The sequence below is a fragment of the Lampris incognitus genome, chromosome 2 (genome assembly GCF_029633865.1).
Source record: "Lampris incognitus isolate fLamInc1 chromosome 2, fLamInc1.hap2, whole genome shotgun sequence".
Taxonomy (NCBI): Eukaryota; Metazoa; Chordata; class Actinopteri; order Lampriformes; family Lampridae; genus Lampris; species Lampris incognitus.
The window spans coordinates 150,142,956-150,170,946 of NC_079212.1; the positions used below are offsets into that span (position 1 = coordinate 150,142,956).

The following is a 27,991-nucleotide window of genomic DNA, read 5'->3' on the forward strand; positions in this document are numbered from 1 at the left end:
CTAGTTGCAGTCGTCCTCCTCGTCCTCCTCCTCCCTCCTGCTGCCCGTCAGATAGAAGCGCCGCTGGCCGATGTGGCGGCACAGCGTGGTGTATTTGGACGCCCTCTTCACGCGCGGCAGCACGAAGCTGCGGGTGAACTGATGGCCGGTGACACACGCGCTCCCCTGCATGGCCAGCACGCTGTTCATGAAGCGCAGACAGAAACTGAAACAGTTGTGGCTCTCCTCGTCGAACCTGCACACACAAACAAGCAGGTAGACAGACAGGCAGACCGACAGACAGGCAGACAGACAGGCAGACAGGAAGACCGACAGACAGGCAGACAGACCGACAGACAAGCAGACCGACAGACAGACAGGCAGACAGACAAGCAGACCGACAGGCAGACAGACCGACAGACAAGCAGACCGACAGACAGACAGGCAGGCAGCAGACCGGCAGACCGACAGACAAGACAGACAAGCAGACCGACAGACAGACAGACAGACAGGCAGGCAGACAGACAGACAGACAGACAGACAGACAGACAGACAAGCAGACCGACAGACAGACAAGCAGACAGACAGACAGACAGACCGACAGACAGACAGGCAGACAGACAGACAGGCAGGCAGACAGACAGGCAGACCGACAGACAGACAGGCAGGTTATCGTTTGAGTTTATAAATTACAATGCATTGGTGGTTAAGTTCTGTTCGGTTCGGTTGGATTCTAGACTCAATTCTACTCTGCTTGAAGTCAAGGTCCTGAAGATTTACACGGTGACATAAATCCTACATCGCTGATTTATTTTTATTTAAGACAACCAATCCCCAATCCCCCCACTGGGGACCGGGGTTCGCGCCCCGGTCTCGTCAGATCCGACTATGGCCGGACTCGATGCTGCAGCAGCAGCAGCAGTAATGGGCAGCGCTGTATTGGGGTGGGGCGGAGGCGGCTTGTGTTCGTCACATGACTGTGTGTGTGTGTTGTGTTGTTGTGGGTGTGGGGGTGGGGGGGAAAGCAGTGGTTCACTTACACCATCACAACCTGTGAAGGCATGTACACCCACAAGAGCATCACATAGGTCATCCCCAAGGAGCTGAGCAAGGTTGCTGATGTTGATGTACCTTGTCCGATTCTGAGTGCCACACTTCAGATACAGGGGGCAGTTTATCTTCTTACAGCATCCAAGACAAAGGATCATGACATCTGTATCCTCGCTCACAAGAACTGTGGTTTGATAGCCATTCTTACTGGCATGATGTGCATGTAAGAGCATGCGGGTATCCGCCTCCTCATGGGAAGATTTCAGGTCTTCAACAACATTCCAGTCTGTTTTGCCAAGACAATAGCATGTCTCTCCACAGGTTGCAAATAGCTGCTTGTCCTCCTTAAGCCTTTGGAGGTTCTCTGGTTGCTTCCGCTGGTCCACGATGAACGTTATCAGTGCTGTTTTGCTGTCCGGATTACTCAAGAGTTTTCTCCACTGCACAACCTTGTGTCCCGGGGCAATGTTTTTCCATTGAGTGCTACTTGCTGAACCACGATTGCATCTCTCAGCATTCTTGATCGATGTTTTCCTGTATACATCAAACACCACATCTATCCGCTTTCTGTGTCCTCCTTCATGCAGCACTAGGTTCAGCACAGATCCAGCAATCTCTCCAAAGGTTTTGCCATCACCTATAATTTTCTGAACAAGGCTCATTCCATCAGTGATGCATGCAGAATGTTCTCCAATTTCTTCTACTGCTGATCCTGTTTTCTCCAACTCTCTTGCAAGAGCAGCCTTGTTAGTTTTCCGCAGTGAGCCATCTGGATTTGAAAGTGCCCAAGGTAGTGGACCAAGAGGATGAGCCAGGACATCTTTAATATGAAGATCTCTACTCTGTGAAACAATGACCATATGTCCAAAGAGATTTCTATCTGCTTTCAAGACCACCTCCTTGTTTTTTGCCAGCTTTCCTCTACTTTTAGTGATGCTTGCAAATGTCTTCAGGTTCTGTTTTTTCATTGTGTCATGAAACTTGGCTGTTGGTGAACCTTTTTCCAAACGCTCACTTCTGAACTTTTGATATGCTTCCTCTCCAGTCTGGTGAGCTTGCAGCAGATCACGGGCTATGTCGGATGACACAGTGATTCCTGTGGAAAGACCGATTATATCAGATTGATCTGCACCTAGAGGGTTTACCCAGCTTTTCTCCATACGTTCTACAAAGGCATTAACATCTGCCCGGTCCTTCTCTATCCTTGTCTTCTGTAGATCGTGATGATTTACACTTTCTGTAGGATCATTGCCTGTCATGTTTCTGAGTTGCCTTAGATACTGACTTCTGTTTTCTGAAGTGAGATAGTATCTGGTCACTGCTCCAGCTTTTAAGCTGAAACCTTTGGTCCCTCCCTGGTATTTGAAAGGGCAAAAGACAAAAGATGTTCTGACTAAATGCAGAGAGTTAAGAGCTGATGACACACACAGGAGAGCGGCTGACAGGAAAGGTGATGCTAGGATGCTAGCCATAGTGAGTCGTGAACTAGTTGCCGCTGAAGGTCATTATCACAGATCCTGCTACAGGCTGTACACAAAAGACATGTACAAAGACAAAGACACTGTGGACCAAGAATCAGCTTCTCGATTAGTGGAAAGAATGGCACTCCAAAAGGTTTTCACATATATCCGGGAAGACCTGATGGAAAATCCCAGAGTGATACCATTTAAAGACCTGATCACTATGCTAGTGACAGAAATGACCACTATGGTGACAGATACAAATGAATGTGGTGTAACACAAGTCATACTCAATACAAAGCGATACCTACGTCGCAAGGTTGAAGCAGAATTTGGGGAATCTGTACATATCATAGCCCATGGCTCCAAAAACTTGTTGTTATACCCTAACCCATTGACAATGAATGAACTTGTAAAGGTTTACCAAGACCACAAAGATGAACTGAAGGTATACAAATTGCGTGATGACAAAGATATTGTATCTGACGCAGCATTGAAGATCAGGCATGATATTCGTAACCAAAACATCGCTCAAACATGGCCACCACAAGTGTCAGATCTGGAGAAGATGAACAGTGCTCCAACATCTCTTGTAATGTTTCTCCAGACACTCCTAACAGGTACATATATTGTAGGAAACAACCCATCTAAGAGGGTTCAAAGGCTCACGGCTTCATTCAGCCAAGACCTGGTTTATGCAGTCACCTGTGGCAAAGTCAAGCCTACTAAACACATTGTGTTGCCCTTTGCTGTGAAGTCACTCACTGGAAATGTGGAACTAATACATATACTGAACAGACTTGGCCATGGTGTTTCACATTCCCAGGTAGAGGAAATTGACACAGCTCTTTGTCTTCAGAAGCAAGCAGCAAGTGGAGATACTGTTCCACTACCACAAAACATCAAGCCTGGTCTGTTCACAACATTGGCGTGGGACAATATTGACAGACTGGAGGAAACTCTCAGCGGTGAAGGGACATCACACCGAGTGAATGGAATTGCTGTGCAAGCAAAGTCTATTGCTGATCATCCAGCTGAAGCCAGACCTTTACCTTCCATCCCACAAACCAAGAAGAGAAGCATTGGAGCAGTAGAGATGCGGCTTCCCATTTACAATGCAGGAAAGCGTGCCAATCCTCCAGCTGTACATACAGTTGATGCTGACCATGCCGCTATCCTACTGGATGCAGCGGACAGAAATCACATGTGGCTGATGGCTCGTCAAGCCAACAAAGATGTTTGTAGCTGGACTGGGTTCAACATCCTCACCCACAGCAATACAAGTGTACAAGAAGATAGCATCGGTTATTTGCCCACAATCAACGCTCCTGCCACACAGCCATCAACACTTAATGGGGTTCTTCACCAGTCGATAAGCATCATGAAGTCTCTGCAGCTCAACAACATTGTTGTTGTTTTTGACCAGTCATTGTATGCCAAAGCTGCTGAAATCACCTGGAAACACCCGGAACAGTTCAAGAACATCATCCTTAGAATGGGGGTCTTTCGTACCACCTGCATTTTCATGGCAACGATTGGAAAACGTTTTGCAGATGCTGGTCTAATAGTCGATGTTTCAATCACAGGGATTATTGATGTGTTGCTGAACCTGCTGGTCATGAGGAGGAGTTGTGTTGCTGAACCTGCTGGTCATGAGGAGGAGTTGTGTTGCTGAACCTGCTGGTCATGAGGAGGAGTTGTGTTGCTGAACCTGCTGGTCATGAGGAGGAGTTGTGTTGCTGAACCTGCTGGTCATGAGGAGGAGTTGTGTTGCTGAACCTGCTGGTCATGAGGAGGAGTTGTGTTGCTGAACCTGCTGGTCATGAGGAGGAGTTGTGTTGCTGAACCTGCTGGTCATGAGGAGGAGTTGTGTTGCTGAACCATGACTCATAGCACAGCTCCTTTCCACTGGCCGACTTCTTAACTGCACATGTTTATGTGACAGCAAATGAGCACAGAGGGGTTTTCATATCTAGAAGAAGGTAATTTGTTGCATTGACTATTCAGAGTGATGAAGTAAGTCCGTAATCTTCCAGATTGTATCTTTAACTGTAAAGTCTTCTGGTTGGACAGCTGGACGGAGAGGAGGGTAGTGTAGGTTGGATTAGGGTTAGTGTAGGAGAGTAGAGTCTCTTGGCAAACGGAGGGGTGTGGCCGAAAAAAACTAGCTGAGGTGGGAGTCTACCCACACAGTAGTCTCCAAGGACTCGAGATGCCACAACTTATCACATCAGACACTGCAGCACTGGGCAGAGACAGTTGTCCACAGGAACCTGCTATTGCAAGCCACTTTCCTACCAGTGGGGGTGGCTCAGGAAATTGATTTGTCCTTTCACAGTGGTTCTGAACTAAGTCAAGAACACAGCGGGGCAGATAGAAGCCCCCTGGTGACCAACTCTCACTTTGACCGGTCAGAGTGCACTGCTAATTGGGTAGCAGAGACTACTCCCCTGCGAGACTGTCCAAAGAGACAGCATACACTTCCTGAACCCCTACAAGTGCCCCTCGATAACCATAAACCAGCCATTCAGAAGCCACAGACAAGTAACAGTGCTACTGTAGACACAAGTTAAAGAACGTTGACTCCGTTCATTTGGTAACAAAGTTTATTGACAGAAACGTTTCATCATCATCTAAGTGTCTTCTTCAGTCTCAGCTGACTGCAGGTGTCCCCACCCTTATTGTTTATCAGGGTGGGGACACCTGCAGTCACTGTATTGTTTATAAAGGATGGGGACACCTGCAGTCACTGTATTGTTTATAAAGGATGGGGACACCTGCAGTCACTGTATTGTTTATCAGGGTGGGGTCACCTGCAGTCACTGTATTGTTTATCAGGGTGGGGACACCTACAGTCACTGTATTGTTTATAAGGGTGGGGACACCTGCAGTCACTGTATTGTTTATCAGGGTGGGGACACCTACAGTCAGTGTATTGTTTATCAGGGTGGGGACACCTACAGTCACTGTATTGTTTATAAAGGATGGGGACACCTACAGTCACTGTATTGTTTATAAAGGATGGGGACACCTACAGTCACTGTATTGTTTATCAGGGTGGGGACACCTACAGTCACTGTATTGTTTATAAAGGATGGGGACACCTACAGTCACTGTATTGTTTATAAGGGTGGGGACACCTGCAGTCACTGTATTGTTTATCAGGATGGGGACACCTACAGTCACTGTATTGTTTATCAGGGTGGGGACACCTACAGTCACTGTATTGTTTATAAGGGTGGGGACACCTACAGTCACTGTATTGTTTATAAGGGTGGGGACACCTGCAGTCACTGTATTGTTTATCAGGGTGGGGACACCTACAGTCAGTGTATTGTTTATCAGGGTGGGGACACCTACAGTCACTGTATTGTTTATAAAGGATGGGGACACCTACAGTCACTGTATTGTTTATAAGGGTGGGGACACCTGCAGTCACTGTATTGTTTATAAGGGTGGGGACACCTGCAGTCACTGTATTGTTTATAAGGGTGGGGACACCTGCAGTCACTGTATTGTTTATCAGGGTGGGGACACCTGCAGTCACTGTATTGTTTATAAAGGATGGGGACACCTGCAGTCACTGTATTGTTTATAAGGGTGGGGACACCTGCAGTCACTGTATTGTTTATAAGGGTGGGGACACCTGCAGTCACTGTATTGTTTATCAGGGTGGGGACACCTGCAGTCACTGTATTTTTTATCAGGGTGGGGACACCTGCAGTCACTGTATTGTTTATCAGGGTGGGGACACCTGCAGTCACTGTATTGTTTATAAGGGTGGGGACACCTGCAGTCACTGTATTGTTTATAAGGGTGGGGACACCTGCAGTCACTGTATTGTTTATAAGGGTGGGGACACCTGCAGTCACTGTATTGTTTATAAGGGTGGGGACACCTACAGTCACTGTATTGTTTATAAGGGTGGGGACACCTGCAGTCACTGTATTGTTTATAAGGGTGGGACACCTGCAGTCACTTTATTGTTATCAGGGTGGGGACACCTGCAGTCACTGTATTGTTTATAAGGGTGGGGACACCTGCAGTCACTGTATTGTTTATAAGGGTGGGGACACCTGCAGTCACTGTATTGTTATCAGGGTGGGGACACCTGCAGTCACTGTATTTTTTATCAGGGTGGGGACACCTGCAGTCACTGTATTGTTTATCAGGGTGGGGACACCTGCAGTCACTGTATTGTTTATAAGGGTGGGGACACCTGCAGTCACTGTATTGTTTATAAGGGTGGGGACACCTGCAGTCACTGTATTGTTTATAAGGGTGGGGACACCTGCAGTCACTGTATTGTTTATAAGGGTGGGGACACCTACAGTCACTGTATTGTTTATAAGGGTGGGGACACCTGCAGTCACTGTATTGTTTATAAGGGTGGGGACACCTGCAGTCACTGTATTGTTTATAAGGGTGGGGACACCTGCAGTCACTGTACTGTTATCAGGGTGGGGACACCTGCAGTCACTGTATTGTTTATAAGGGTGGGGACACCTGCAGTCACTGTATTGTTTATAAGGGTGGGGACACCTGCAGTCACTGTATTGTTTATAAGGGTGGGGACACCTGCAGTCACTGTGTTGTTTATAAGGGTGGGGACACCTGCAGTCACTGTGTTGTTTATAAGGGTGGGGACACCTGCAGTCACTGTATTGTTTATAAGGGTGGAGACACCTGCAGTCACTGTATTGTTTATAAGGGTGGGGACACCTGCAGTCACTGTATTGTTTATAAGGGTGGGGACACCTGCAGCCACTGTATTGTTTATAAGGGTGGAGACACCTGCAGTCACTGTATTGTTTATAAGGGTGGGGACACCTGCAGCCACTGTATTGTTTACAAGGGTGGAGACACCTGCAGTCACTGTATTGTTTATAAGGGTGGGGACACCTTCAGCCACTGTATTGTTTACAAGGGTGGAGACACCTGCAGTCACTGTACTGTTTATAAGGGTGGGACACCTGCAGTCACTGTATTGTTTATAAGGGTGGGGACACCTGCAGTCACTGTATTGTTTATAAGGGTGGGGACACCTTCAGCCACTGTACTGTTTATAAGGGTGGAGACACCTGCAGTACTGTATTGTTTATAAGGGTGGGGACACCTTCAGCCACTGTATTGTTTACAAGGGTGGAGACACCTGCAGTCACTGTACTGTTTATAAGGGTGGGACACCTGCAGTCACTGTACTGTTTATAAGGGTGGAGACACCTGCAGTCACTGTATTGTTTATAAGGGTGGGGACACCTGCAGTCACTGTATTGTTTATAAGGGTGGGGACACCTTCAGCCACTGTACTGTTTATAAGGGTGGAGACACCTGCAGTACTGTATTGTTTATAAGGGTGGGGACACCTTCAGCCACTGTATTGTTTACAAGGGTGGAGACACCTGCAGTCACTGTATTGTTTATAAGGGTGGAGACACCTGCAGTCACTGTATTGTTTATAAGGGTGGGGACACCTACAGTCAGTGTATTGTTTATCAGGGTGGGGACACCTGCAGTCACTGTATTGTTTATCAGGGTGGGGACACCTACAGTCAGTGTATTGTTTATCAGGGTGGGGACACCTACAGTCACTGTATTGTTTATAAGGGTGGGGACACCTACAGTCACTGTATTGTTTATAAGGGTGGGGACACCTGCAGTCACTGTATTGTTTATCAGGGTGGGGACACCTACAGTCAGTGTATTGTTTATCAGGGTGGGGACACCTACAGTCACTGTATTGTTTATAAAGGATGGGGACACCTACAGTCACTGTATTGTTTATAAGGGTGGGGACACCTGCAGTCACTGTATTGTTTATAAGGGTGGGGACACCTGCAGTCACTGTATTGTTTATAAGGGTGGGGACACCTGCAGTCACTGTATTGTTTATCAGGGTGGGGACACCTGCAGTCACTGTATTGTTTATAAGGGTGGGGACACCTGCAGTCACTGTATTGTTTATAAGGGTGGGGACACCTGCAGTCACTGTATTGTTTATAAGGGTGGGGACACCTGCAGTCACTGTATTGTTTATAAGGGTGGGGACACCTGCAGTCACTGTATTGTTTATAAGGGTGGGGACACCTGCAGTCACTGTATTGTTTATCAGGGTGGGGACACCTGCAGTCACTGTATTGTTTATCAGGGTGGGGACACCTGCAGTCACTGTATTGTTTATAAGGGTGGGGACACCTGCAGTCACTGTATTGTTTATAAGGGTGGGGACACCTGCAGTCACTGTATTGTTTATAAGGGTGGGGACACCTGCAGTCACTGTATTGTTTATAAGGGTGGGGACACCTACAGTCACTGTATTGTTTATAAGGGTGGGGACACCTGCAGTCACTGTATTGTTTATAAGGGTGGGGACACCTGCAGTCACTGTATTTTTTATCAGGGTGGGGACACCTGCAGTCACTGTATTGTTTATCAGGGTGGGGACACCTGCAGTCACTGTATTGTTTATAAGGGTGGGGACACCTACAGTCACTGTATTGTTTATAAGGGTGGGGACACCTGCAGTCACTGTATTGTTTATAAGGGTGGGACACCTGCAGTCACTTTATTGTTATCAGGGTGGGGACACCTGCAGTCACTGTATTGTTTATAAGGGTGGGGACACCTGCAGTCACTGTATTGTTTATAAGGGTGGGGACACCTGCAGTCACTGTACTGTTATCAGGGTGGGGACACCTGCAGTCACTGTATTGTTTATAAGGGTGGGGACACCTGCAGTCACTGTATTGTTTATAAGGGTGGGGACACCTGCAGTCACTGTATTGTTTATAAGGGTGGGGACACCTGCAGTCACTGTGTTGTTTATAAGGGTGGGGACACCTGCAGTCACTGTGTTGTTTATAAGGGTGGGGACACCTGCAGTCACTGTATTGTTTATAAGGGTGGAGACACCTGCAGTCACTGTATTGTTTATAAGGGTGGGGACACCTGCAGTCACTGTATTGTTTATAAGGGTGGGGACACCTGCAGCCACTGTATTGTTTATAAGGGTGGAGACACCTGCAGTCACTGTATTGTTTATAAGGGTGGGGACACCTGCAGCCACTGTATTGTTTACAAGGGTGGAGACACCTGCAGTCACTGTATTGTTTATAAGGGTGGGGACACCTTCAGCCACTGTATTGTTTACAAGGGTGGAGACACCTGCAGTCACTGTACTGTTTATAAGGGTGGGACACCTGCAGTCACTGTATTGTTTATAAGGGTGGGGACACCTGCAGTCACTGTATTGTTTATAAGGGTGGGGACACCTTCAGCCACTGTACTGTTTATAAGGGTGGAGACACCTGCAGTACTGTATTGTTTATAAGGGTGGGGACACCTTCAGCCACTGTATTGTTTACAAGGGTGGAGACACCTGCAGTCACTGTACTGTTTATAAGGGTGGGACACCTGCAGTCACTGTACTGTTTATAAGGGTGGAGACACCTGCAGTCACTGTATTGTTTATAAGGGTGGGGACACCTGCAGTCACTGTATTGTTTATAAGGGTGGGGACACCTTCAGCCACTGTACTGTTTATAAGGGTGGAGACACCTGCAGTACTGTATTGTTTATAAGGGTGGGGACACCTTCAGCCACTGTATTGTTTACAAGGGTGGAGACACCTGCAGTCACTGTATTGTTTATAAGGGTGGAGACACCTGCAGTCACTGTATTGTTTATAAGGGTGGGGACACCTGCAGTCACTGTATTGTTTATAAGGGTGGGGACACCTGCAGCCACTGTATTGTTTATAAGGGTGGGGACACCTTCAGCCACTGTATTGTTTACAAGGGTGGAGACACCTGCAGTCACTGTATTGTTTATAAAGGATTGGGACACCTTCAGCCACTGTATTGTTTACAAGGGTGGAGACACCTGCAGTCACTGTATTGTTTATAAGGGTGGGGACACCTTCAGTCACTGTATTGTTTATAAGGGTGGGGACACCTTCAGTCACTGTATTGTTTATAAGGGTGGGGACACCTGCAGTCACTGTATTGTTTATAAGGGTGGGGACACCTGCAGTCACTGTATTGTTTATAAGGGTGGGGACACCTGCAGTCACTGTATTGTTTATAAGGGTGGGGACACCTGCAGTCACTGTATTGTTTATAAGGGTGGAGACACCTGCAGTCACTGTATTGTTTATAAGGGTGGGGACACCTGCAGCCACTGTATTGTTTATAAGGGTGGGGACACCTTCAGCCACTGTACTGTTTATAAGGGTGGAGACACCTGCAGTACTGTATTGTTTATAAGGGTGGGGACACCTTCGGCCACTGTACTGTTTATAAGGGTGGAGACACCTGCAGTACTGTATTGTTTATAAGGGTGGGGACACCTGCAGTCTCTGTATTGTTTACCAGGGTGGGGACACCTGCAGTCTCTGTATTGTTATCAGGGTGGGGACACCTGCAGTCAGTGTATTGTTTATGAGGGTGGGGACACCTGCAGTCACTGTATTGTTTATAAGGGTGGGGACACCTGCAGTCACTGTATTCTTTATAAGGGTGGGGACACCTGCAGTCACTGTATTGTTTATAAGGGTGGGGACACCTGCAGTCACTGTATTGTTTATAAGGGTGGGGACACCTGCAGTCTCTGTATTGTTATCAGGGTGGGGACACCTGCAGTCACTGTATTGTTTATCAGGGTGGGGACACCTGCAGTCACTGTATTGTTTATAAGGGTGGGGACACCTGCAGTCACTGTATTGTTTATAAGGGTGGGGACACCTGCAGTCACTGTATTGTTTATAAGGGTGGGGACACCTGTAGTCACTGTATTGTTTATAAGGGTGGGGACACCTGCGGTCACTGTATTGTTTATAAGGGTGGGGACACCTGCAGTCACTGTATTGTTTATAAGGGTGGGGACACCTGCAGTCACTGTATTGTTTATAAGGGTGGGGACACCTGCAGTCACTGTATTGTTTATAAGGGTGGGGACACCTGCAGTCACTGTATTGTTTATCAGGGTGGGGACACCTGCAGTCACTGTATTGTTTATAAGGGTGGGGACACCTGCAGTCTCTGTATTGTTTATCAGGGTGGGGACACCTGCAGTCTCTGTATTGTTTATCAGGGTGGGGACACCTGCAGTCAGTGTATTGTTTATCAGGGTGGGGACACCTGCAGTCTCTGTATTGTTTATCAGGGTGGGGACACCTGCAGTCTCTGTATTGTTTATCAGGGTGGGGACACCTGCAGTCACTGTATTTTTTATCAGGGTGGGGACACCTGCAGTCACTGTATTGTTTATAAGGGTGGAGACACCTGCAGTCACTGTATTGTTTATAAGGGTGGGGACACCTGCAGTCACTGTATTGTTATAAGGGTGGGGACACCTGCAGTCACTGTATTGTTTATTAGGGTGGGGACACCTGCAGTCACTGTATTGTTTATCAGGGTGGGGACACCTGCAGTCACTGTATTGTTATAAGGGTGGGGACACCTGCAGTCACTGTATTGTTTATAAAGGTGGGGACACCTGCAGTCACTGTATTGTTTATAAGGGTGGGGACACCTGCAGTCACTGTATTGTTTATTAGGGTGGGGACACCTGCAGTCACTGTATTGTTTATCAGGGTGGGGACACCTGCAGTCACTGTATTGTTTATAAGGGTGGGGACACCTACAGTCACTGTATTGTTTATAAGGGTGGGGACACCTGCAGTCACTGTATTGTTTATAAGGATGGGGACACCTGCAGTCTCTCTATTGTTATCAGGGTGGGGACACCTGCAGTCACTCTATTGTTATCAGGGTGGGGACACCTACAGTCACTGTATTGTTTATCAGGGTGGGGACACCTGCAGTCACTGTATTGTTTATCAGGGTGGGGACACCTGCAGTCACTGTATTGTTTATCAGGGTGGGGACACCTACAGTCACTGTATTGTTTATCAGGGTGGGGACACCTACAGTCACTGTATTGTTTATCAGGGTGGGGACACCTACAGTCACTGTATTGTTTATAAGGGTGGGGACACCTGCAGTCACTGTATTGTTTATAAGGGTGGGGACACCTGCAGTCACTGTATTGTTTATAAGGGTGGGGACACCTGCAGTCACTGTATTGTTTATAAGGGTGGGGACACCTGCAGTCACTGTATTGTTTATAAGGGTGGGGACACCTGCAGTCACTGTGTTGTTTATAAGGGTGGGGACACCTGCAGTCACTGTGTTGTTTATAAGGGTGGGGACACCTGCAGTCACTGTATTGTTTATAAGGGTGGGGACACCTGCAGTCACTGTGTTGTTTATAAGGGTGGGGACACCTGCAGTCACTGTGTTGTTTATAAGGGTGGGGACACCTGCAGTCACTGTGTTGTTTATAAGGGTGGGGACACCTGCAGTCACTGTATTGTTTATAAGGGTGGGGACACCTGCAGTCACTGTATTGTTTATAAGGGTGGGGACACCTTCAGCCACTGTACTGTTTATAAGGGTGGAGACACCTGCAGTACTGTATTGTTTATAAGGGTGGAGACACCTGCAGTCACTGTATTGTTTATAAGGGTGGGGACACCTGCAGTCACTGTATTGTTTATAAGGGTGGGGACACCTGCAGTCACTGTATTGTTTATAAGGGTGGGGACACCTTCAGCCACTGTACTGTTTATAAGGGTGGAGACACCTGCAGTACTGTATTGTTTATAAGGGTGGGGACACCTTCAGCCACTGTATTGTTTACAAGGGTGGAGACACCTGCAGTCACTGTATTGTTTATAAGGGTGGAGACACCTGCAGTCACTGTATTGTTTATAAGGGTGGGGACACCTGCAGTCACTGTATTGTTTATAAGGGTGGGGACACCTGCAGCCACTGTATTGTTTATAAGGGTGGAGACACCTGCAGTCACTGTATTGTTTATAAGGGTGGGGACACCTGCAGCCACTGTATTGTTTACAAGGGTGGAGACACCTGCAGTCACTGTATTGTTTATAAGGGTGGGGACACCTTCAGCCACTGTATTGTTTACAAGGGTGGAGACACCTGCAGTCACTGTATTGTTTATAAAGGATTGGGACACCTTCAGCCACTGTATTGTTTACAAGGGTGGAGACACCTGCAGTCACTGTATTGTTTATAAGGGTGGGGACACCTGCAGTCACTGTATTGTTTATAAGGGTGGGGACACCTTCAGTCACTGTATTGTTTATAAGGGTGGGGACACCTGCAGTCACTGTATTGTTTATAAGGGTGGGGACACCTGCAGTCACTGTATTGTTTATAAGGGTGGGGACACCTGCAGTCACTGTATTGTTTATAAGGGTGGGGACACCTGCAGTCACTGTATTGTTTATAAGGGTGGAGACACCTGCAGTCACTGTATTGTTTATAAGGGTGGGGACACCTGCAGCCACTGTATTGTTTATAAGGGTGGGGACACCTTCAGCCACTGTACTGTTTATAAGGGTGGAGACACCTGCAGTACTGTATTGTTTATAAGGGTGGGGACACCTTCAGCCACTGTACTGTTTATAAGGGTGGAGACACCTGCAGTACTGTATTGTTTATAAGGGTGGGGACACCTGCAGTCTCTGTATTGTTATCAGGGTGGGGACACCTGCAGTCTCTGTATTGTTATCAGGGTGGGGACACCGGCAGTCTCTGTATTGTTTACCAGGGTGGGGACACCTGCAGTCAGTGTATTGTTTATGAGGGTGGGGACACCTGCAGTCACTGTATTGTTTATAAGGGTGGGGACACCTGCAGTCACTGTATTCTTTATAAGGGTGGGGACACCTGCAGTCACTGTATTGTTTATAAGGGTGGGGACACCTGCAGTCACTGTATTGTTTATAAGGGTGGGGACACCTGCAGTCTCTGTATTGTTATCAGGGTGGGGACACCTGCAGTCACTGTATTGTTTATAAGGGTGGGGACACCTGCAGTCTCTGTGTTGTTTACCACGGTGGGGACACCTGCAGTCTCTGTATTGTTTATCAGGGTGGGGACACCTGCAGTCTCTGTATTGTTTATAAGGGTGGGGACACCTGCAGTCTCTGTATTGTTTATAAGGGTGGGGACACCTGCAGTCACTGTATTGTTTATAAGGGTGGGGACACCTGCAGTCTCTGTATTGTTTATAAGGGTGGGGACACCTGCAGTCACTGTATTGTTTATAAGGGTGGGGACACCTGCAGTCACTGTATTATTTATCAGGGTGGGGACACCTGCAGTCACTGTATTGTTTATAAGGGTGGGGACACCTGCAGTCACTGTATTGTTTATAAGGGTGGGGACACCTGCAGTCTCTGTATTGTTTATAAGGGTGGGGACACCTGCAGTCACTGTATTGTTTATAAGGGTGGGGACACCTGCAGTCACCTTATTGTTTATAAGGGTGGGGACACCTGCAGTCACTGTATTGTTTATAAGGGTGGGGACACCTGCAGTCTCTGTATTGTTTATCAGGGTGGGGACACCTACAGTCTCTGTATTGTTACCAGGGTGGGGACACCTGCAGTCTCTGTATTGTTTATCAGGGTGGGGACACCTACAGTCTCTGTATTGTTATCAGGGTGGGGACACCTGCAGTCTCTGTATTGTTTACCAGGGTGGGGACACCTGCAGTCAGTGTATTGTTTATGAGGGTGGGGACACCTGCAGTCACTGTATTGTTTATAAGGGTGGGGACATCTGCAGTCACTGTATTGTTTATAAGGGTGGGGACACCTGCAGTCACTGTATTCTTTATAAGGGTGGGGACACCTGCAGTCACTGTATTGTTTATAAGGGTGGGGACACCTGCAGTCACTGTATTGTTTATAAGGGTGGGGACACCTGCAGTCTCTGTATTGTTTACCAGGGTGGGGACACCTGCAGTCTCTGTATTGTTATCAGGGTGGGGACACCGGCAGTCTCTGTATTGTTATCAGGGTGGGGACAACTGCAGTCTCTGTATTGTTTACCAGGGTGGGGACACCTGCAGTCTCTGTATTGTTTATCAGGGTGGGGACACCTGCAGTCTCTGTATTGTTATCAGGATGGGGACACCTGCAGTCTCTGTATTGTTTACCAGGGTGGGGACACCTGCAGTCTCTGTATTGTTATCAGGATGGGGACACCTGCAGTCTCTGTATTGTTTATCAGGGTGGGGACACCTGCAGTCTCTGTATTGTTTACCAGGGTGGGGACACCTGCAGTCTCTGTATTGTTTATCAGGGTGGGGACACCTGCAGTCTCTGTATTGTTTACCAGGGTGGGGACACCTGCAGTCACTGTATTGTTTATCAGGGTGGAGACACCGGCAGTCTCTGTATTGTTTACCAGGGTGGGGACACCTGCAGTCTCTGTATTGTTTACCAGGGTGGGGACACCTGCAGTCTCTCTATTGTTATCAGGGTGGGGACACCTGCAGTCACTGTATTGTTTACCAGGGTGGGGACACCTGCAGTCTCTCTATTGTTATCAGGGTGGGGACACCTGCAGTCACTGTATTGTTTATAATGGTGGGGACACCTGCAGTCACTGTATTCTTTATAAGGGTGGGGACACCTGCAGTCACTGTATTGTTTATCAGGGTGGGGACACCTGCAGTCTCTGTATTGTTATCAGGGTGGGGACACCTGCAGTCTCTGTATTGTTATCAGGGTGGGGACACCTGCAGTCTCTGTATTGTTTACCAGGGTGGGGACACCTGCAGTCTCTGTATTGTTTATTAGGGTGGGGACACCTACAGTCACTGTATTCTTTATAAGGGTGGGGACACCTGCAGTCACTGTATTGTTTATCAGGGTGGGGACACCTGCAGTCACTGTATTGTTTATCAGGGTGGGGACACCTGCAGTCTCTGTATTGTTATCAGGGTGGGGACACCTGCAGTCTCTGTATTGTTATCAGGGTGGGGACACCTGCAGTCTCTGTATTGTTATCAGGGTGGGGACACCTGCAGTCTCTGTATTGTTTACCAGGGTGGGGACACCTACAGTCTCTGTATTGTTTATCAGGGTGGGGACACCTGCAGTCTCTCTATTGTTTATCAGGGTGGGGACACCTACAGTCTCTGTATTGTTTACCAGGGTGGGGACACCTGCAGTCTCTGTATTGTTATCAGGATGGGGACACCTGCAGTCTCTGTATTGTTTACCAGGGTGGGGACACCTACAGTCTCTGTATTGTTATCAGGATGGGGACACCTGCAGTCTCTGTATTGTTTACCAGGGTGGGGACACCTACAGTCTCTGTATTGTTTACCAGGGTGGGGACACCTGCAGTCTCTGTATTGTTTATCAGGGTGGGGACACCTACAGTCTCTGTATTGTTACCAGGGTGGGGACACCTGCAGTCTCTGTATTGTTATCAGGGTGGGGACACCTGCAGTCTCTGTATTGTTATCAGGGTGGGGACACCTGCAGTCTCTGTATTGTTTACCAGGGTGGGGACACCTACAGTCTCTGTATTGTTTACCAGGGTGGGGACACCTGCAGTCTCTGTATTGTTTATCAGGGTGGGGACACCTGCAGTCTCTGTATTGTTTATCAGGGTGGGGACACCTACAGTCTCTGTATTGTTACCAGGGTGGGGACACCTGCAGTCTCTGTATTGTTATCAGGGTGGGGACACCTACAGTCTCTGTATTGTTATCAGGGTGGGGACACCTGCAGTCTCTGTATTGTTACCAGGGTGGGGACACCTACAGTCTCTGTATTGTTTACCAGGGTGGGGACACCTGCAGTCTCTGTATTGTTTATCAGGGTGGGGACACCTACAGTCTCTGTATTGTTACCAGGGTGGGGACACCTACAGTCTCTGTATTGTTACCAGGGTGGGGACACCTGCAGTCAGGTGAGACTGAAGAGGGAGGATGATGTGTCCAGATGAACTGATTCAACCTTCTTTGAATGCCATATCCCACATTTCTGCACATGGCCAACCTTAAGTTGAATAATGAATATGTAGTTCCGGTTTACCTGTTGTAGCATGGGACACTTTAATTAGTGACACGCAAATGATGCAGGTGTGATGTAGGTTCAAATCCCTTGCAAAAGTTGAGCAGCTTTAGTAATGGGGAGTGAGAGACAGCTGCCACTGTGTGTACTGACTGTGGGCTGTGCTACGTTTATAGAATAAGGGTGTGGATCCTGGCTCCTGGTGTGACTGGTGCTCTCCAGTCTTGGAGAAACCACCTTCCAGCTGCTACAGTAGCATGGTGTACCTGTGCCACACTGGATCCCACATGGGAGCTCTGGAGAAGTGTTGCAGGTACTGGTCCCACTGGGCCTGCAGGTTAAACATATCTGGCCTCACCAGCGGAACATGAAGACACCTCTCCCAGCCTGACCAGTCCACACGAACCCCACACTGTGTGTAGTTGTACACCGCACCTAGTAACACACACACACACACACACACACACACACACACACACACACACACACACACACACACACACACACACACACACACACACACACACACACAGAGTCGCGGATACGAAGCAGGATGCTGTTGACACTGAATGGTCATGTAACATGAGTCTTTTGACCTCTAACCTTTGACCTTACCTCTGGTGTCAGAGATCCCTGTGTGGAGCTCAAACTGTCCATCAATGTCTCTGCAAAAAACAACACAAAAAAAAACAAAAACAGCAAATACCGGCCCAGTTGAGATTGTTAGAAAGGCTCCATGCGTAAAGCTGATGATTGACAGATCTTGGCCCCGCCCCCAAGACCAGACTCCTTCTGGGGCTAACCTCCCAACAGAGACGAGGAGAAAGTTTGCTGCTAGCCTAGCAACCTTACGTTTCCAGCCTAATATTACGAGAAGACAATCTAAGTTGGAGTTTGTATTTTGATCTGTGCATGTGTGCGTCCATGAGGATATGTAAGTCCCCCCTTGTCCTTAGTGCACAACACTGACTTGTTATTTGCTGAGATAACGTTAGCCTATTGTACGTTGTTTGGATTAGCTGTAAGAGTCCGCTAGCAACAGAGCCGTTAGCCTCCTCTCGTCACAGTATTTAGCTAGGTGGCTCGGGACACGTTATGAATGGGTTATGGATGCTAGCCTATCGGGCCCGTTATGGATGTACTTGTTATGAGCCTTATTCTCTGTGTGTACGAGCTACATGTTTGGTTAGCTAGACTGTATACTGAGCTAGGCTATGTATTCTTCAGATCATCTGTTGTCGTCAGCTATAGCCTAATAACGTTACAGCCTGATGTTGGACTTTGACTTGAATGCTAGATCTGTTCGTTTACTAATGGTAGTATGGTTTGTAATGTGTTACAGACCACACAGCATGTTAATAATTGAGAGACCAATGAAGAATGCCCATGCCTTTGTGACTTGGAATAAAGTGGACTAAACTATAATCTACACTCCGTGTACTGTGTCCTCACCGACACCCTGGGGCGAACGCTAGCTATACAAACAAACATCCACCTATACAGTCCTTAATCGTCCTCCAGAACATAGATCATGCCAGACTGGCTTCATAGTAATAATAATAAGAATTTTCATCTGTGATGCACTTGTGATGCACGCGGAAGCAGAGCAGGCTAAACTAACTGCTAGCTTAGCCCTACATGAGCTGGTAGCGGGAAGGCTAAGCTAACTGCTAGCCCATGTAGCATCATACCAGGTGGCATCATGGAGCATCGCTCGTGCTAGAAAGCCATACAATGAAGGGGGATTTGTGAAGACGTGTCTCCGAGGTATTGTGGCTATCCTCCTGAAAATCCTCCTGATCGTCATTTGAAGCGCTCTGTGTCGGACTGCAGCTTTCATGGCACACGTCGAGCAGAGAATATCGGATATTAAAAGGTCACCACCGGTCCTCTTCTCACTCTATATCAACAATATAGGTCAGTTCGCCGGAAACTCCATGATACACCTCTACGCCGATGATACAGTCCTGTACACCTCTGGTCCCTCCCCTGATGCTGTCCTGAAAACGCTCCAGCAGAGTTTTCTAAAAATCCAAACTGGCTTCCCTACCCTTGGCCTGGTCTTAAACACCAGCAAGACCAAAATGATGTGGTTCGGCCACAAAGGTGCCTCCCAATCTGACACCATCGTAGCCACAGATGGCAAAAAGCTGGAAGTGGTCACCTCCTATAAATACCTAGGAGTGTGGATCGACAGCACCCTGTCATTCTCGGAACATCTGTCCAAACTGCAGGCCAAGATCAAAGCAAGGCTTGGCTCTCTCTACAGAAACCGCTCCTCTTTCACTACCTCGGCGAAACGCACCCTGGCCCAGATGACTGTCCTGCCGCTACTTGACTTCGGCGATGTAATCTACCGTTCAGCCTGCAAGGGATCTCTCGAGCGTTTAGATGTTTTATATCACTCCGCCATACGTTTTGCCACCAATGCTCCCTATAGGACCCATCACTGCGAGCTGTACTCCCTCATAAACTGACCCTCCCTCGAAACCAGATGCAACATCCACTGGCTGACGTTTATCTACAAAACACTTCTAGGTCTCACTCCCTCATACCTCTCACACCTCCTCCACCTACGCCCACCCCCGAAGTACTCCACCTGTTCAGCTACGCACATCCTTGTAAGTATTCCCAGTACCAAATCCTCACTAGGCTGCTCCTCGTTTCGGTATGCAGCAGCCGATAGCTGGAACAGGCTACAAAAACCCTGAATATGGAAAAATTCATCTTCGTCCCTTCCTTTAGGGAAACCATAACAAATACACTAGTGCACTGTTGCAGCTGTTTTACCTGAGCCAACTCCTGCCACCATTACTGTTTGTCTGTCCTCCTGCTCCCATGATTGTTTTATACTCTGCCTGTATGTCATAGCCTAACCTGCTGCCCCCCCCGTCTGTTTTTAAACCCTGCTACACGTGTGGTATGTCATAACCTGTTGCTACACCCCTGCTGTCTGCTTTATCGCCGCTAAATGTACTGTATATCCTAACTGCCTGAGTTGTATGTCTGCTTGCCTCCTAACTGCCTCTTATACTGTCCCATTAATTATGCGGTCTGCTGTAATTAACTGTCCACTGTCTAACCCTGCTGATACTGTATGCTGCCAATACCATTAATGCTTTATGTGTGTGTTGTATGTTGCCATTGGATGTGTCGTATGTTACCACCACTGCTTACATATATCAACCTACTCCTGGGTTATTCCATATCTGCTGCTACTGCTCTACTGTGCATGGACGTGTGTGCTATGTCTTACCTGTTGCTATATTCAATTCAATTCAATTCAATTTTATTGTCATTAAAAACAATGTGCAGGCACATGTTAAAAATGAAATGAGGGCTGTGGCTTCACCAAACAGTGCAAGACAGACACAGACAAACACAGCAAACACAGTATAAGATATACAAACATGAAGACCAAAAGCTAAAAATAAGTTAAAAAAGAGCTGGAGTACAAAATATTTAACAATATCTGCAGACATTCAGTGGGTAGCCAGGTTCAGGTGGGCAACAGCTTGTGGAAAGAAGCTGTTTTTGAGCCTGGTAGTGCGGGCTCTGAGGCTCCTGTAGTGCCTCCCAGAGCGCAGGGGGGAGAACAGTCCATGGTTGGGGTGGGTGGGATCTCTGCTGATGCTCAGACCCCCTTCGAAGGCAGTGTTTGTGATAAATGTCTTTTATGGCTGGGAGCTGGGTACCGGTGATATGCTGGGCCGCCTTGACGATCCGCTGCAGAGCTTTCTGGTCTACTGAGGTGCAGTTGTCATACCACACTGAGATGCAGATGGTCAGGATGCTCTCTATGGTGCAGTGGTACAAGTTGGTGAGAATTTTGGGGGGTAGACGGGCGCTCCTCAGCCTCCTCAGGAAATGCAGGCGTTGTTGGGCCTTTTTCACAAGAGCCTGGGTGTTTAATGTCCACGAGAGGTCCTCGCTGATGTGGACTCCAAGGAATTTAAAGCTGGAAACACGCTCCACTTCCACCCCATTGATGTGTATAGGGGAGTGGCTGCAGCTTCTAGACCTCCTGAAGTCCACAATCAGCTCCTTTGTCTTCTGCACATTAAGGACAAGATTGTTGGTGGTACACCATGATGTGAGGTGCTGAATCTTGTCTCTGTAGGACATCTCGTCATTGTTGGTGATACGGCCAATGACTGTGGTGTCATCTGCAAACTTAACTATAACATCTGAAGGGTGAGTTGGCAGCCAGTCGTGGGTAAAGAGGGAGAAAAGGAGGGGGCTCAGAACACAGCCTTGAGGGACACCTGTGCTGAGGGTCAGGGTGGAGGAGGTGTGGTCACCTAACCTAACAGACTGAGGTCTGTTGGTCAGGAAGTCCAGGATCCAGTTACAGAGGGAGGGGTTGAGGCCAAGGGAGAGGAGTTTGGTGGTTAGTTTGGCGGGGATGATAGTGTTGAAGGCAGAGCTATAATCTATAAACAGCATCCGGATGTATGTGTTGTTAAGCTAAAGGTGGGTCAGAGCAAAGTGCAGGGCAGTGGCAATGGCATCCTCAGTAGACCTTTTGGGACGGTAGGCGAACTGATGTGGGTCGAATGTGGGGGGGGGGATAATGTTTTTGATGTGAGCCAGAACCAGTCTTTCAAAGCACTTCATGGCAATGGGGGTGAGTGCTATCGGTCGGTAGTCATTCAGACATGTGGATGTTGGTTTCTTGGAGACAGGAATGATAGAGGTGGTCTTAAAGCATGCCGGGACTTTAGATTGGGACAGTGAGAGGTTAAATACAGGTGTGAAGACCTCAGCCAGCTGGTCAGCACATTCCCGGTAGACCCAACCCGGTATGCCGTCTGGTCCAGCAGCCTTCCATGTGTTCACTCTGCGCAGTGATTCTCTGACCTCTGCGACTGATAGAGTGAGCACCTGGTTTTCTGGGTGGCTGGGGATTTTTGTGGCTGGGTCAGTATTGTCCTTGGTGAAGCGGGCATAGAAATGATTTAGCTTGTCTGGCAGGGAGGCATCATGGACAGTGGGACCGCTATTGGAGCTTTTGTAGTCTGTGATAGACTGAATGCCTTGCCACATTCGCCGAGGATCAGACTTATTGTGAAAGTGGTCCTGTAGTCGTAGGTATATTTATGTTTGGCTGTTCTGATGCCCTTTTTGAGGTTGGATCTGGCTGCACTGTAGGCCTCACAGTTACCTGACTTGAACGCTGCATCCTGGACTTTCAGCAGCTGCCGGACCTCACTGGTCATCCAGGGTTTCTGGTTTGGAAAGGTGCGGACTGATTTTTTTGTTGTGATGCTCTCAGTGCAAAAGTTAATGTAGGCTAGTATGGCAGATGTCTGTTCATTAATGTCTGTATGGGAGCCATGGGTAGCTGAATGTGCAAAAATACTCCAGTCTGTGTTTTCAAAACAGTCCTGGAGTTCAGACACTGCTCCTTTTGGCCAGACAGTGATTGTCTTTACTGCTGGCTTGACCCGTTTTATTAGGGGTTTGTAGGCTGGGACCAGGAACAGGCAGAGGTGGTCAGAATGCCCCAGATGAGGGCAGGGAGAAGCTTTGTATGAGTCCTTGATGTTTGTATAGAGATGGTCCAGGGTGTTTTGTCCCCTAGTGGGGCAGGAGACATGCTGATGGAATTTGGGCAATACAGCCCTGAGGTTAGCCTGATTAAAGTCACCACCTATGATAAAGGCATTGTCCGGGTGTTGGGTCTGCTGTCTGCTGATGGCACATTGTAGCTGCTTAAGTGCTACCTTAGCATTAGCATGTGTGGGAGGGGGGGTGTATACAGCGGCGATGGTAATGGCCGTTAGCTCCCTGGGCAGGTAGAAAGGCCTGCACTGAATCATAAGGAGCTCCAGATCAGCAGAGCTATGCCTTTCAACCATCTTTATGTTGTTGCACCAAGAGTTACTGACATAAATACTCAAACCTCCTCCGCGGGTCTTGCCGGAGTCCGCTGTCCTGTCGGCACGGAAGGCTGTGCGGCCCGCTAGCTCGACTGCCGAGTCGCCATGTTGCTGTTGAGCCAAGTCTCCGTAAACATCAGAAGACAGCAGTTCTGCAGCCTTTTCTGAGAGGACAGCCTGAGTCTCATCTCCTCCATGTTGTTAGCTAATGACCGGACATTAGCCATGAAGATGCTGGGGAGGGAAGCTTTGAAGGGAGTGCTACTTAGCTTAGCATGTAGCCCGCCACGTTTCCCCCTCTTCTGTTCACGTTGCCGACAGGGGGCAGTGTTTCCACTGAGAGGCCGGTGAGCGGATAATATGGAGGGGGAAGTTGTCCGTGATGGTGGAGGGGAGTGAGTAATCAGTTCTGAGGTTTAACAGGTCCTGACGGCTGTAGAAGAGCGCAGGACCTACACTTGTAAATACACTTACAGCTAACATATAAATAACAAAGAAAACGCAACACCGAACACGGAGCCGCAGTAGCCGCTGCGTCTGGCACGCCGCCATCTTGGTTTTCTTGGAAAGCCTGTGGTTATACGTATGTCAGCCTTGTTTCTCTGCACACGTAAGTGTGACCACCATGAATGTTTTGTTGTACTGATTGTGATGTCTATATCTGTGTACTTGGCCTGTCTTGTCACTACTGTTCCTTGTTTTTACCTCTCTTTTTTATTTTACTCCCCATCCCCTTCCCCTAGGGGGCACTTACCCCCAACATAGGCTGTTGTTGTAAATAAGAGTTTGCTCTTGATTAACTTGCCTATTAAAATAAAGGTTGGTGACGGTTGAAACACAGTTATATAATAATGATACTGAAAAATGCCGGTATCTCAGCATTGCTCTAGATGAGTCTTGCGACGTTCAAGACAAGCCACATTTGGCAGTATTTGTACGGTGTGTGTCAGAAGACTGCACAATGAAGGAAGAGCTGCTTGACATTGTCCCGTTAAAAGATAGGACCTGTGGCATCGACCTAAAACAGACACTCATGACTGTTGCTGCGAAGGCAGATTTGCAGGTATCAAAACTAACGGCAGTAGCCATAGATGGCGCGCCTGCTATGCTGGGATCTGCAAATGGCCTTGTAGGGTTGTGTAAGCCGTTTCCCAGATGTTTGAACATTTCCTTGCATTATTCATCAAGAGCACTTGATGTCTAAAAAGCTGAACTTGGACCACGTCATGAAACCTGTGCTAGAAATTGTGAATGTTATTCGCACTCATGCTCTCAATCATAGACAGTTCAAAATCCTCGTAGCCGAACTTGACAAAGACCTCCCCAGTGGTCTGTTCCCCAGTGGTCTGTGACCTGAAGCTGCTGTCTAACTGGTTTCTTCAGATTTTCCAGGGGGCGCAGTTCTGTGTCCCCAGACACTCCCACTTTTATTGGGCAGTGAATTGGTATTGTCTTAATGTTTTTTCATCTAATGTGATTGGACAATTCTCGTGGCTGTGAATCATGTTCACACCCATCACCACGCCTCGTCTTGACTGTCAATCATCCACCATCTACGAACCCTGATATAATCTATAGGCTACCTTGTCCTTTTTGATAACTCTGTGACTGTGTGGACATTAAAGCAGCTGTCAGGTGTGCTGCACTAAGGTAAACTGCCCCCCCCCCCAAAAAAAATTTCTTTAGCACCAGCCGCCACTGATATCAAACTACTTTAAGTTCAAACATTCAAAGCAAACAGGCCAGGCCAGGTTTTCTTTGCTCCTCGAATGTGGTTCGAATGAATGTGAACGTGTTTGAGAATGTGGTTCTCAGTCAGGTCCTCAGGTCTCAGTCAGGTCCTCAGGTCTCAGTCAGGTCCTGAGGTTTTCTATTCTGGCAGGCTGACCATGACGTTCCCCTGTTGTTCCAGGTGTTTCTGCCATCTCATCACTTCCAAGCTGAATTAAGAGATGAACCTGCACACCAGAAAGCCAGTAGTACCGGGGGTCCCTGCGGACCTGAGTCAGGACTACGGCGCCCTCCAGTGTTGGGTGACGTTAGAGCAATAAGGATCTCAGAAAGTATCTTCTGTTCAGATGCTCGGCTTCATTTCCAACATGTCAGAAACAATCTCGTAAAATAAACTTCAGTTCACTGCCAAGAAATAAACCCAGTTCTTATTTCTGCTCACACTCTCCAGCTTCAGCTCTCATTTCTGCTCACACTCTCCAGCTTCAGCTCTCATTTCTGCTCACACTCTCCAGCTTCAGCTCTCATTCCTGCTCACACTCTCCAGCTTCAGCTCTCATTTCTGCTCACACTCCAGCTTCAGCTCACATTTCTGCTCACACTCTCCAGCTTCAGCTCACATTTCTGCTCACACTCCAGCTTCAGCTCACATTTCTGCTCACACTCTCCAGCTTCAGCTCTCATTTCTGCTCACACTCTCCAGCTTCAGCTCACATTTCTGCTCACACTCTCCAGCTTCAGCTCTCATTTCTGGTCACACTCTCCAGCTTCAGCTCTCATTTCTGCTCACACTGTCCAGCTTCAGCTCATATTTCTGCTCACACTCTCCAGCTTATGCTCACATTTCTACTCACACTCTCCAGCTTCAGCTCTAATTTCTACTCACACTCTCCAGCTTCAGCTCTCATTTTCTACTCACACTCTCCAGCTTCAGCTCTCATTTCTGCTCACACTCCAGCTTCAGCTCTCATTTCTGCTCACACTCTCCAGCTTCAGCTCTCATTTCTGCTCACATTCTCCAGCTTCAGCTCTCATTTCTGCTCACACTCTCCAGCTTCAGCTCACATTTCTGCTCACACTCTCCAGCTTCAGCTCACATTTCTACTCATACTCTCCAGCTTCAGCTCTAATTTCTACTCACACTCTCCAGCTTCAGCTCTAATTTCTACTCACACTCTCCAGCTTCAGCTCTCATTTTCTACTCACACTCTCCAGCTTCATTTCTCATTTCTGCTCACACTCTCCAGCTTCAGCTCTCATTTCTGCTCACACTCTCCAGCTTCAGCTCTCATTTCTGCTCACACTCTCCAGCTTCAGCTCTCATTTCTGCTCACACTCTCCAGCTTCAGCTCTCATTTCTGCTCACACTCTCCAGCTTGAGCTCTCATTTCTGCTCACACTCTCCAGCTTCAGCTTTAATTTCTGCTCACACTCTCCAGCTTCAGCTCTCATTTCTGCTCACACTCTCCAGCTTCAGCTCTCATTTCTGCTCACACTCTCCAGCTTCAGCTTTAATTTCTGCTCACACTCTCCAGATTCAGCTCTCATATCTGCTCACACTCTCCAGCTTCAGTTCTATTTTCTACTCACACTCTCCAGCTTCAGCTCACATTTCTACTCACACTCTCCAGCTTCAGCTCACATTTCTACTCACACTCTCCAGCTTCAGTTCTCATTTCTACTCACACTCTGCAGCTTCAGCTCTCATTTCTACTCATACTCTCCAGCTTCAGTTCTCATTTCTACTCATACTCTCCAGCTTCAGCTCTCATTTCTACTCATACTCTCCAGCTTCAGTTCTCATTTCTACTCATACTCTCCAGCTTCAGCTCTCATTTCTACTCATACTCTCCAACTTCAGCTCGCATTTCTGGTCACACTCTCCAGCTTCAGCTCACATTTCTACTCACACTCTCCAGCTTCAGTTCTCATTTCTACTCACACTCTCCAGCTTCAGCTCTCATTTCTGCTCACACTCTCCAGCTTCAGTTCTCATTTCTGCTCACACTCTCCAGCTTCAGTTCTCATTTCTACTCATACTCTCCAACTTCTGCTCGCATTTCTGGTCACACTCTCCAGCTTCAGCTCACAATTCTACTCACACTCTCCAGCTTCAGTTCTCATTTCTACTCACACTCTCCAGCTTCAGCTCTCATTTCTGCTCACACTCTCCAGCTTCAGTTCTCATTTCTACTCATACTCTCCAGCTTCAGTTCTCATTTCTACTCATACTCTCCAACTTCTGCTCGCATTTCTGGTCACACTCTCCAGCTTCAGCTCTAATTTCTACTCATACTCTCCAGCTTCAGTTCTCATTTCTACTCACACTCTCCAGCTTCAGCTCTCATTTCTACTCATACTCTCCAGCTTCAGTTCTCATTTCTACTCATACTCTCCAACTTCAGCTCACATTTCTACTCACACTCTCCAGCTTCAACTCTCATTTCTGCTCACACTCTCCAGCTTCAGCTCTAATTTCTACTCACACTCTCCAGCTTCAGCTCTCATTTCTACTCATACTCTCCAGCTTCAGCTCTAATTTCTACTCACACTCTCCAGCTTCAGCTCTCATTTCTACTCATACTCTCCAGCTTCAGTTCTCATTTCTACTCATAGTCTCCAGCTTCAGCTCACATTTCTACTCACACTCTCCAGCTTCAGTTCTCATTTCTACTCATACTCTTCAGCTTCAGTTCTCATTTCTACTCACACTCTCCAGCTTCAGCTGTGTGTGTGTGTGTATGTGTGTGTGTGTGTGTGTGTGTGTGTGTACCTGTCGAGGTTCTCCTGCGGGCAGGTGAGGAGGAAACTGCAGGAGGTCTTGTGTCCATTGGTGAAAGGAGAAGGGAGACAGACTGGTGCCTCCTCCAGCCTCCTCCCTGTCAGACTCTCTCCACATGCTGGACAGTCCTCTGGCACTGAGAAGCAGAAGATCTCCTTCTGACAGTGACTGAACTTCACCACTGATCTCTCCATCTATCCTC

General features: G+C 47.8%; 1 protein-coding gene across 1 annotated transcript; it reads right to left on the minus strand.

Moving 5' to 3' along the window:
- Positions 1-27,983, minus strand: mkrn2os.2 (MKRN2 opposite strand, tandem duplicate 2). Its single transcript, XM_056301933.1, has 4 exons — positions 27,781-27,983; positions 18,010-18,059; positions 17,661-17,829; positions 1-235 (listed from the first exon to the last, which is right to left on the minus strand). The coding sequence occupies exons 1-4, from the start codon at positions 27,981-27,983 to the stop codon at positions 1-3; spliced, it is 657 nt and encodes a 218-aa protein (XP_056157908.1).
- Positions 27,984-27,991: the final 8 nt, after the last annotated feature.

Bases quoted from the DNA above. Each gene is read 5' to 3' on its own strand.
- mkrn2os.2 (XM_056301933.1), bottom strand. From the start codon at position 27,983: ATGGAGAGATCAGTGGTGAAGTTCAGTCACTGTCAGAAGGAGATCTTC. The intron at 18,060-27,780 runs GTACACACACAC...TGTTTTTTGCAG, and splicing joins CCGCAGGAGAACCTCGACAG to AGACATTGATGGACAGTTTG. The intron at 17,830-18,009 runs GTAAGGTCAAAG...GTGTGTTACTAG, and splicing joins AGGGATCTCTGACACCAGAG to GTGCGGTGTACAACTACACA.